The sequence below is a fragment of the Microtus ochrogaster genome, chromosome 2 (assembly GCF_000317375.1).
Source record: "Microtus ochrogaster isolate Prairie Vole_2 chromosome 2, MicOch1.0, whole genome shotgun sequence".
Lineage (NCBI taxonomy): Eukaryota > Metazoa > Chordata > Mammalia > Rodentia > Cricetidae > Microtus > Microtus ochrogaster.
In genome coordinates, this window is record NC_022010.1 from 86584424 (window position 1) to 86597004 (window position 12581).

General features: G+C 36.3%; 1 protein-coding gene across 2 annotated transcripts in view; it reads left to right on the plus strand.

Moving 5' to 3' along the window:
• Epha3 (EPH receptor A3) overlaps window positions 1-12581 on the plus strand; it is a 303692-nt gene that overhangs the window by 191833 nt on the left and 99278 nt on the right. For both annotated transcript variants that reach the window (XM_005345246.2, XM_026788576.1), the window contains exons 4-5: window positions 9730-9885; window positions 10641-10976. In XM_005345246.2, coding sequence (XP_005345303.1) covers window positions 9730-9885; window positions 10641-10976 — 492 coding nt within the window. The remainder of the gene's footprint in view (window positions 1-9729; window positions 9886-10640; window positions 10977-12581) is intronic.

Genomic DNA, 12581 nt, shown 5'->3' on the forward strand with positions numbered 1-12581 from the left:
AGCTCTTCCCTAGTTCCTATAGGGACAGTCCCTAAACATTTTAATTCTATTATAGTTTCAGGAAAACTACTAATTTTATGCCAAAAGTTTCAAATGGACACCGCTTCTGTCTCAGGTGTGGATTTGGGTATTGAACATTAAAATTCATTGTGCTAAGGTCTCATAAAAGTCATATTCTTTCTCTCCACATACATTTTTTTATTAATAAATATTTTTCCACTCTTAGGACAGGCAGTTCTTCCTAGAAAGCAATGCAGAGAAAAGATAGCAAAGCATACTGTCAGCATCAGGCACATTTAGCATTCTCCATGGCAAAAGCAAAATGGACATATTTCAATGTTTCTGGTACTTCTCCTGCTTAATCTCGTAGGACACCAACAAACACAATACAGTCTTGTTGCCAAGCCATCTTTGAGCCATACCATAATGTTGTGAATTCTGTGTAATAGCATTTTACCTTAGGCACTTTTTTTTTTTGTTTTGCTGTTTTATAAAGGAAGTATCCCAAGAAGGAAACACTTGATCATTTTGTCAGGGATGTGATTTGCAGGCAGTTTAATGACTAAACAGAGGCACTTCCAATGCATGGAAATGTCCTAGTCTTGCCACCAAGCATTGTACCTCTATTCAGATGACAAAGAATAGAATTGCTGTAAGATTGAGCAGTCCAGCTCATTGGGAGAATAAACAGTTGCTTTGACCTTGTACGGGCAAATAGCCCCTGTCAGACCTGGATTTGTAAGGCCAGGAAATCGACTGTTTAGTCGGTGGTGGTTCTGGCCAATAGTTTGTATTTATAGCTGGGAATTGGTGGAATAGCTTTGTGTGTAGCAGCTAATGTCTGAATACTGAAAGAGTACTATTTACCAACAGCTTTGTTTTATAATTTAAACTTAATTCAAATTGAAATGAGCCTTTTAAACCTTAATTAGGACCATGTTTCTTCTAAAAGTCAGCCACATTAGTCAGTTGGGAGACAAACTTCGCTTTGTAGCTAAAGGCTGTCTAATTTCTTTCAACAGTAGCCACCAAGGTTTACTAAGTGCATTTGTTTTTCTTTCACTATGGTAACCTGATCCACTCTCAGTATCAGCAGAGCTCAAACCCATCAATTACAACCTACAAGAAAAGTGTGCTGTGTGCTTTGGGGAGGAGGCCAACCTTGAGTCTCAAAACGCTTCTGTAACCATTACTCAGTATATGCACTGTGCCTGCAATAAGTCATGTTTCATTTTTTTCTTCTTTATTCTCTGTTGGGGCTGGTATTTCTCACCTGCTCTATGGGCATAGAGTGTTTAATTTCTATGTAATTGTTTTGCTTTTACACCTATAGAATTGCAAGTTCTCAAGATATTTTTAATTCTTCCTCTACAGATTAAAATAATGTTGATTTCCTTCTGTAATTTTATTAATATTTGCTTTGTTCCCAGATTAATATAGGCAGGTGCCTTGTTCTAATTTGCTTTCCTTTGTTGTACCCAGAATCAGCTTAGGAAAGCAAAAGGTTGTATATGTCACCCACATCTTAATCACAGTATATCATGGATGGAAGCTAGGGCAGAAGCTTAAGCCAGATCAGAGGAGAGACAGGGACCATGGAGGAAAGCTGCTCACTGTCTGGTTCTCTGACAGGCTAAGCTCTCATGGCTTGCTTAACTGGCTTTTTCATATGACTGAGGTCAACTGCCCAGGGATGACTGTTCCACATCAATGAGCAATCAAGAGTGTGACTCATAGACAGGACCAGGTAATATAAGGGAAGCTTTTTCTCAAACAATATTTTCCTCTTCCCTGGCATGTCTAGGTTTGTGTCAAGGTGACAAATGCAACCCTGACAGGTGCCATCCCATCTGCTCCATGGTAGTCACCTTTCCCCTCTCTGTAAATTTTGGGACCTTCTCAATAAGAGAACAACCATATCTTCACTAACTCACCACTGCAAATAAGAGTAATAAAGCCTATTTAGGAAAGGAAGGCAAACTCATCCTCAGTGAAAACTAATCTAAAGAAAGTAAAGGCTCTCGCCCCCTCTCTCGCCTCACTCTCGTCTCTCTCTCTCTCCTGCTCTCTCGTTTCCTGCCCCCCCTTCGCTTCATGTTCTCTCTCAACCAAGTGCACTCCAGTAAAGCGTGATCTGAGAAGGAAAAAAAAAAAAAAGAAAATAAAGGCAATTTCTTTTAAACTGTATTTTTTACATTTGGTCATCTGACAATTTTCTTTATCATTAAAAGAGAATAAACTCGTATCGTTTTGTAATTTTTAAATTTAAGTTAATTCAACATTTTGATTAATTTTCACCAAATGAGATTTGTATGATCGTATATGATCATATGAGTACTGTAGATATACACATGTGTATCTATCTACTGATATCTACAAATACAAAGGATGACAAAGGAAGATGTCTGTATCCTTATCTATCACCTTAATTTATTTCTTTGTAACACTGAACATAGAGTTTTGCTGGGGACCAGAGTTTCTTCGGTCACCACCCCTCCCCCAGTACTGAAGGTATAGGTATATACACTGTCACATGCAGCTTCTTACACATCTGTTAGGAATTCAAACTTGGGCCCTTATGAGTGTGCATTTCACACGCACAAGATAATCTCCTCAGCCTCCCAGAAGACTTAATTTAAAGTATCTAGTCTGAAGGGATCAGGAAACAACTTGGTCAATAACAGTTCGAGCTCATTCTGTCCATGCAACTTTGTGTCCCTTTTTAAAATTCCTTAAAGACAATTTGTGTTTCTGAAATGTTCTTGGGAAGGCAACCTTGCTCTGGAACCTGGTCAGTATCAGGGGCTACACTTAAAACAAACGGGCTCTTATCCTCTGAGCAACCAAGGACTATGGACAGCTTTTTGGCTAGGAATGGAACTTTGTACCCCAAACTCCTTTCCACAGCTGGCTTATAGAGATTACTTTGTTTCTACAGAAGCATGCATAGAAATTTGCAACACTATAAAATCAAGTCAGTAGGGATGAATTATCCAGTAGAATCCCATTTGGATTTCTCTCTGTTCTATGATCGAAATATGGGGTGTCTTTAGCAACAGGGCCTTATTGTAAAGTTTGACAGAGTAACCAAGAGCAATGACTGTATTTGGAAATCTTTGGGACCTTATTTATAAATGGCTCCAAAAGGAGTAACTCATTTTCTGTATCAGACTTATTTTTTTTTTTTTACCATTTAGTATCTAAGAGGGTTATTGCTGTCCTGTTAGAGGGTACCTCCATTTTTAACTGTTTTTAGCTATTATGTAGATAGACTATAGGCAGGTCCTACAATAGGAGGTTTCTACGTAACTGTTCTGATGACTTTAGTAGTATTTTTCCCTTCTAAATTCCCCTCTTTTACTTTAACCGCCCCCATATATAAGTGTATCCTTTTCTGCTCCATAAATCCCTTCAGTGCCCTTCAAAGCCTCTCCAAAAAGGCCACTTGATATTTTATGATTTCCATGACCATTCCAAACGAAACACTTTATGTAAACATTCAAAGGTAGCATCCACAAGTGAGAGCAATTATGTAGCATTTGCTCGCCTGGGACTGTATTACCTCACTCAGAATGATTCTTTCCAAATCCATCTACTTACTTGCAAAAATAAAAAAAAAAAAATTCAAAGAATATGTTAGTGTCTACATCACATAAGAAACCAAAAACATAAAGAGGTCTGATTTTTGGGAAATCCCTGCTAAAATGTAGTGGGCTGGAGAGAATGCCTTTCTCACATTAAATCAATGATTATTATAAACTGGTTCATTATCCTCATTCATTTATCTATTTAAAACAAAGATGAGAGTTATTATTCATAACTAGTTTTAAAATATCTTGTGTAACAAGCACAGACAACATACCTAGGACCACATAATCAATCAGTTAACAGGAAAAACAAAGAGGTGGCACAAGACTTCCTTATCACTTACAACATCTGAATGTTAATTGACCTTGGTTTGATAAGATGGAGTTGAAATATATGAATTGTATTTTTATCAGCATTTGACCAAGAATATTTTGCTGCCAGATTACCTAAGGGAAGTTATAAATTTGAGTTCTATAATTTGGCAGCCAGTTTAAATCTGTTTATATATTCTTTGCTTACTGATTTAGTGACTGGTCTGTATAACTTTAATCCTTGACTTTAAAGCTGAGGGTTTTAGTTTCAAACTAAATTCTAGGGCTGGAGAGATAGCTCAGTGATGAGGAAAATCAACAATTACTCCAGGGGTCATAAGATCCATTCCCAGCATCCATATCGGTAACCTCACAAATGCTTCCAGGCCCTGGTTTCCACAAACATGTGGAAGAAATACGCACAAAAATACACATATACCCACAAATGAAATCTTAAAAACAAATGCAGAATAAAATGTTGCGATGTACATGTCTTTTGAAGAGTTTCTTGTATTTGCTCTATAGTAGTGGCTTTTTGGAAGGTCAGAGGAAGCTTAACAACTTCAAAAACAGGGAAAAACCAGAGATGGTAGCTCACAGAGGTAATTCTACCATTAAGGAATCACTGGCAAGAGGACAACCTTGAAAAAAACACATTATCACATCAAATTTCTAATCTTTACTTGAAAATGGTTTTTCTTTTCTAGGTGTTATCTTCTTAGCATATAAAATATATTTGCATGAAGGAAATATGTAAATTTTTACAGCCCTCGTTTTACAATAAAGGAAGAGAAGCAGATATTTGTGCATTTTAATGTAAAGTCTTCAGTAATTCCATAAATATTTTTTTGAAAATGAACATATTTGATAAATAGTTACTTAAGTATTAATTAATTTCCGGCCTTGGAAGAAGATGCTTTAATGTAGGATAAAGAGATATTTCTATCTATGTTAATATATACACATATATTAGCATGCACACATATGTGTGTATAAAACCTTCCCATTATAAATTTTTGTTTTCTCAAAAGCAATTACTTTTTATGTGAAAATACATTCTTAAGTTTTATTTTCAAATATATCCCTAGTTTCAGTGGACGATTCAGAGAAATTGTAATATAATAAGAAAGGCAGAATTTATTGTCTGCATACTTGTTGAGTGTAGCATGCCACCCTATTTGTTTTGCTTGTTTATTTGTTTTGAAGCAAGGCCTCACTCTGTAGCCCAAGTTGGTCTGGAATTCATGGATTTTCTCTCGTCTTGAACTTCTGAAGTCTAAAATTGAGTGTTGTAGATGACAAAACGACTAAATTTAGGGGTGATAAGCTTACGTTTAAGTAATTTTAGATGATTATTTTTCTAACATGCATATATGCAGTTTAAATTTTATATGAAAGTCATGTTTCGGTGAGTGAATTGTTTATTTCTTAAAATTGAAGGCAGAAAAATAAGTTGGACATGATAGCATACTCTGTAATCAAAATATTGCAGAAGAGGCAAGAGAATTGTCTTTCCTAAGCTACTCTGGGATACACAGTTAGTACTAGGCAAGTCAGGACTCTATTGCAAGATGCTCTCTCAAAAAACCAAAGGAAGCCAACAGTGGTGGTACATGCCTTTAATCCCAGCACTCAGGAGGCAAAGGCAGGTGAATCTCTGTGAGTTCGAGGCCAGCCTGGACTAAAGAGCTAGTTCCAGGATATCTAGGGCTTGTACACAGAGAAATCTAGACTCAAAAAACAAAACAGAAACAAAAAAAGAGGAGGGAAATAAAAACAGATTTAAAAGTACCTTTCTACTGTGAACTATTTCACAGAATTTCTTCATCTCAGATAAGTTATCACTTCTCTCCTAGTCTACTTCATCCTCTTTTCTCCCCCTCCTTTGTTTGAATAATCCAGAAGATAAAATAAGCAGATTCATATCTATGCTATTTTAAATGCTGTATGATTCCACGTAAGTGTGTATATGGTTGTCATTCAGAAGGATTGATTATGTCTAATAAATTTAGATGTTAGTAGAGAACATATTGTAGGTGTGATACTCAGTTAGTAAATAGATACTAGTAGTTGGATATTTCAACCACTCTAGCTCTTGGTTGTCAGAATATGCAGAATCTGTCCTCAGTGTGACTTACTTTCTGAAAGTCAGTTCTCAGATGTAACACATATCTACCCTGGCTAATGTGATTTCCTAGGATTATTACACGTTCCCAAAGCTCTGCTTTATTTGTTTATTTGTATTAATATGAGCCATGATCTTTCAAATTTCAAGAAATTTCCAGACAGGTATTGGGTGTACATATTCCTCTGACTTTCTTAAATTTTAGTTCTCTATCTCTTGTAAGCTACTGTCATTACAGGCATAATGCTCTCACAGTTAAGGTTAGAATTGCATATAATAAACAAAAACAGACAGTTTTATTTGTCCATCTTGATTATTTTACTATTTTGGTCACAATTTTTGCTTTTACTTTTGCCACTATTTCATAGTTGACATAAAATATGAATAAGGGAATACATGGCAGTTTACAATGCTCAACAAAATCAGAACTCTATTAACAAGCAAGATTAAGGGGTTTTCACAATGCTGGTAATATATCACTAAATAATAATTTGCCTTTACATATTGATCTATTTGTGGATTTACTTAAGTCTTAGTGGCCACTTCCAACTCAAATTTCATGAGGTCTATCAAATTACACTCCACCTGTAGATGTCTATAGCTCACTTAACATTTCAAGAGTGCCCCTGACTTTTATTTCAGACAGTGTTTCACTGTGTAGCCCTGGGCCTGCCTGGAATTCACAGAGATCCACCTGCCTATGCTTCCCAAGTGCTGAGATTACAGGCATACCCCACCAAGCCTTTTGAAGGCCCTTTTGTTGTGATTAGAATTGGAGATAAGTATCTCTTCATGCCTATCCAATATCCTAAGCAAAATTAATTAATTGGCAAATATATTAAATTGAATATGTTTATAGCTAATTTTATTATCACTATTATTATGCAACAATGATTGAACAAATTCTCTTTACTAGCGTGAGCCATGTTTGTACCTTGTAGACTTATTAACTGCAACTACTATCTTAAAGTGCATAGCCTTATTGATCATAGCTATATTCAAGTGTTATCAGTAATCTAGATGGAGTGTGATGTAGTTAAGATGTGGCTTTTTCATTTAAAAAATATCACATAGGCATTTACAACATGAAGAAAAACTGATCAAGTACTTAGTGAATACCTTTATGCCAGACGCTGAAACTGTGAAAGCCTCAAACAAAAACCTGCAGATAAAATTTACAAGCAAACAAAATAACAAGCTACAACAGCACACCGCAACTTAAGTTGCTGAAAGACTCAGCAAGCCCTGCCTAAAAATTAAAAGCCATTTTGAAATGAATTAAATTGAAAGCACAAGCTGAGTACATGTTTTGTTATGTAATTTATATCATTTCTGGTGGCATGATAGGATGTGAGAAATGAATCGTTTCTAAAAGTGTTTAAGGGCAATGGGGGTGGATATGTGTATTACAGTGTAAATTGGATAAAGATGATAGGATTTATTCATTAGTACCTCAGTGTAACAACAAAATGAATATATAATTCATATATTGCAAAATCATCCTGAAATAGGCAATCTTTTTAGGAACTAGAAAATAGCAGGATGATTTTCATCAGTTATGTGACTCTAATGGTCCCTTCTACCCCTGTATCTTTCTCAGTTTATTCCAGGGAACTTTGAGTAGTCTGGGTTTTGTTTGCATATTGTTCTTTCGAGGTCTGTGAAGAATTGTGCTGGGATTTTGATGGGGATTTCACTGAATCTATAGACTGCTTATGGTAGGATTTCCTTTTTTATTTTATTTTTTACTGTGTTGATTGTACATATCTAAGAGTATGGGAGATTTTTTCCATTTTCTGATATTTTTCACAATTTCTTCTGTCAAAGACTTAAAGTTCTTGTCATGCAGGTCTTTTATGTCTTTGATTAGTTTACCCCAAGATATTTTGTGTTATTGTAGCTATTATAAAAGGTAATGTTTCTCTGATTTCTTTTCAGCCCCTTATCATTTGTATATAGGAGAGCTACTTTTCTTTAAAGTTGATATTGCATCCTGACACATTACTGTAACTGTGTATCAACTATACGAGTTTCCTTGTAGAATTTATGGAGTCAGCTATGTATACCATCATATCATCTGCAAATAGCAAAAGTTTGAATTTTTCCTTTCCAATTAGTGTCCCTTTAAACTCCCTTTGTTTTCTTATTGCTCTAGCAAGAACTTCAAGTACTTTGTTGAATAGATATGGAGATAGTCGACAGCCTTGTCTTGTTCCTGATTTTATTAGTAAAATCGCTTTGAGTTTTTCTCTATTTATTTGATGTTGGCTGTCAGCTTGCTGTATATTGCCTTTATTATGTTTAAAAAATGGTCCTTGTATCCTTGATCTCTTCAAGACCTTTAATGTAAAAGAGTGTTGGGTTTTATTTAATGCTTTTTTCAGCATCTAATGATATGATCAATTTTTTTAGTTTGTTTATATGGTGGACGATGTTGATTTTGTATGTTGAACCATCCTTGTATCTATGGGAGTGAATAAGAGTGAATTCATTGCGTATATGGAGCTGATTCCTTCTGAATTGAGCTTTATGCTGTAGAAGTTAACAGCTGTCCACATAAGTTATCTTTGAGTGAAAATAGCACTTCATTCACAAGACAAAGTTGATAGAAGAAAATTATTAAATTTGGTTACACTCTGTGCATGCTAATGTATGTACAAAGGCCACAAACCATCCTATTTCAAGGTATCCTTTATTTTGAATTTTAAAAGGTAAAGCCCAGAATTTGGATGTGAAATTCCTTCCTTATAATAATTTCTAATGAACTCTTGTTAGAAACTTCACAGTGGTTTCAGTTCCCAATTTGTTTTTCAATTATTCAAGTGCAACAGAGGAACATGTTAGATGTTCCACAGATTAAATGAAAGTAATGGGAGACAGTCCTTTATAAGGAGTCTAAATGGGAAACTATAATCAGTGTTTGGCAAACAGCTTATTGGACTTATAAAACTACATTATGCAGAGATGTGCACAGAAAAAACATATTGACATAGTTTTAATTTGCAAGAAACTTTTAACCAGTAACAATTCATACCTACAATAGTGTAAATGAGAAAAGCGTTTTCTGTTTCAGATGTAGATAAGGAAATGAACTTAAATCCTGTGGTTGTGCCATTGTCCTAGAAGTTAAGAGACATTATCCAGACAAACAGTAATAATTATTGCTGAGGAAAATCCTTTAACAGTCTTAAGATATGCAGCACACCGTGATTTTTTTTTCCCTTCTGCCCCTTAAGGTATTCAGCGGAAAGCTCTATCCATATAGAAATGTAAAAACATGTCAACAGGCAGTTTAGTGGTAACTACAGTGCAGATAGGACACGCAGTGCCTCATGTTGTAGAATCAGAATGACTGCATCATGACATAATTTTGCCTTATTCTCACCACAAAATGTCCAATGCCAAGAAAAGCTGTGAAGAAGCGAGCTGAAAAACTCACGGTACTTTAGTGCCAAAGTGATCTTAATCGTGGGGCTTTTATTTTTTTTTTTAAGTTTATTTCCCTTGTCATTTGGTGCAAATCAAATTCAAATGAATACAAGGGGAAGTAACATTGCCCTCATTACTTGTTTCTGTAAATTACGGGAGGAGACAAATTCATTTTTCTCTTAAAAAAATTAGTGCTCTGACATCCAGCAATCTGTTTTACACATTTCAAGATGCAAAACAATTGCAGAAATCTTAAAAGAGCCGTTTTGTTTGCAGCTTGTCGACCAGGCTTCTACAAGGCCTCAGATGGTATTGCCAAGTGTGCTAAGTGCCCACCACACAGCTCATCACATGAAGACGGTTCAATGAACTGCAGGTGTGAGAATAATTATTTCCGGGCAGACAAAGACCCTCCATCCATGGCTTGTACCCGTGAGTAGTTCTGCTGCAACCCATGCTCCATGTTTGGTTTGGTTTGTTTTATCCTGTGGCTGTGCTGTTTGTTTTTGAGGTGTGTGTTTGTGTGTGTCTCTGTGTGTGTGTGTGTGTGTGTGTGTGTATGTGTGTATGAAGCATTGCCCCTTTTTTCTGTTTTCCATATGCAAACTGAAAATTCTGTTTCCTTCTTCATGCTTGACTCATCTCAAATGCAACATTTATCACATAAATATGAATTCGTTTTAAAAAAAATTTCTGCAATGCAACACCGTATAAAGTAAACACAATTCTGTATCCGACTTTAGAATCTCGCAATGAATTTACTCCCCAGTACAGGGGAGGATACAATTGGGGATTTAGGTTTGGGGATTTTTATTACCTTTTTCTATCACTTGGTCATAGATCGCAGTAAATAAAATAGGTCGGGGGCAGGAACTAAGATTTATAAACATAATCCTGAAGTTTTCATAACTATTCACCAGGGTATTGGATATAGTAGTAAATTTCTTTGTTGGACACTGTAAATAGATTCTCAATCATGAGGAGAAATTTCCAGTTCATAGCTGGACAAGACTGTTCCTCTTGAATCCATGTGCCTATAATCTCATGGATCCTCTGAGGATGAATTGGAGCCGATAATAAGGACAGGATAGATATTTACCTCTTCGCGGCCTTTATTAGTTACCCATTTCCTGTTTCGTGGAAATCAGAGGCAATGTTCATTAATCTTTTGTGGAACTATTTTGCAGGACCTCCATCCGCACCAAGAAATGTTATCTCTAACATAAACGAGACCTCAGTTATCCTGGACTGGAGCTGGCCCCTGGACACAGGAGGCCGGAAAGATATCACCTTCAACATCATATGTAAAAAATGTGGGTGGAATGTGAGGCAGTGTGAGCCCTGCAGCCCCAACGTCCGCTTCCTCCCTCGGCAGCTCGGACTCACCAACACCACGGTGACTGTGACAGATCTCCTGGCACACACTAACTACACCTTTGAGATCGATGCCATTAATGGGGTGTCAGAGCTGAGCTCACCACCGAGACAGTTTGCTGCAGTCAGTATCACGACTAATCAGGCTGGTGAGTACACTTTGGCGACTTCAGACTTCGACTGCCGTGTCCATCCAACCCCTGTGTGGGCAGAGCAAGCAAGGAAAATATGGTTGCATGGGAAGATGGAAAAGAAACCCCAGATTCTTTTCTAATCTCTTGTTTAGACAATTGTGCTATATTAGTAATTCAATTTAATTCTTTGAATCAGAATAAAACATATTTGCAAGGGAATTTCAAAGGTATTTTAAATGTATTGCTGCCTAGTTGAAATCCTGAGGTGGCAAGGGAGGCCCTTGAAAAATGTAACAGGTAATAGAGATTTGCAAAGACCAGACAGGCAGCTTAAGAATATATATTGGTTAAATTGGATTCATATTTAGTTTTTTCTTTAGTATGGTGAGGAAGGCCTGAGTATCATAGGTGGGTTTTTTTTTTATTATTTTTTTAAGAGTGGGGAGTTTAAGCTGAATACAGGTAAACCAGTAACTGAGCAAGTATGCATTTGCTTCCCCTGTTCCTCAGTACAGGGGCCTCATGATCAGCTTTTAAAACTTCCTTTCACATGAGACTCCCCCAAACAGTGGACTAATGCATAGACTCCTGAGCTAAAGGAACACCTTTCTCTCTTAATATCATCACACAGGTATTTTATCCAAGCAGCAAAAATAAAACTAGAGCATCTCCCCTGGCTGTCTGAAGAAGGTTAACTTAACTACAGCTCAGAGCTGACACTGGTTAATTTGTCTGTAATATACCTCTTCTGGGTTACCATATTCTTAACAAATAGCTCAAATTCTGGGAGTTCTAATTCAGGAAGTTAGAGATACAGCAGGAAAGGATAGACCTCAAACCTGCCATTCCCTAAAGTCAGTATCTTAGTCCACCTTCATCTTCTGGGAATCAGGTTATAAGAAAGAAACCTCAGCATTTCAGGACTAGCACCCTCCTCCTGCTCCTGTTCCTGGCAGGATAATGGATTATTACTTCTTTCATAGAATATCTACCAGTGGTTGCCTTTGTAATTCTTATTCCTAGGTTTTGTATATTGCTTGCCCTAACGTTGCTTCTAATCCATTATCTTAGTGAAAATGTAGCTTTCTTTAACTTTTTCCATAGTGATGCACAAATGTCATCTGTGGGAATGTGTGATTTTCCAGCGGTTTTTATCAATCATTATTTTAATTTTTATTAGGAAACTTGTTTTGCCCCTGTTTATGTTAGATCCCAGTCTCACCAACAATGGATTTGCCTTTGCTATAGTTAATGGTATTTTCTATTTACACTTATGTTAAAAAGATGTGTAATGAGTTTATTTAACTATCTTTATATGGAAAGATGAACAATACTCATGTTATATATGACATGACTATGGTGTTTTCCTGTCTAGTGAACACAGGAATGCTACAGTTTTAATGATGTGATAAATGATTTACTGAAATCCTCTATTTCAAACTGATTTACTACTTTAAACAGGAGCATCAATCTGTGCTCTAATTATATCCTGTGTCAAACAGGAACATTTAAAAATAAGCAGGCGCTCCTGTGCCCTATCTTATCATGCCCCTCTGGCTTTCAGGTAATGCATTAATCGGAAAATTAATAGTTCTGAATATATCCACTGAGAGGAGAGTG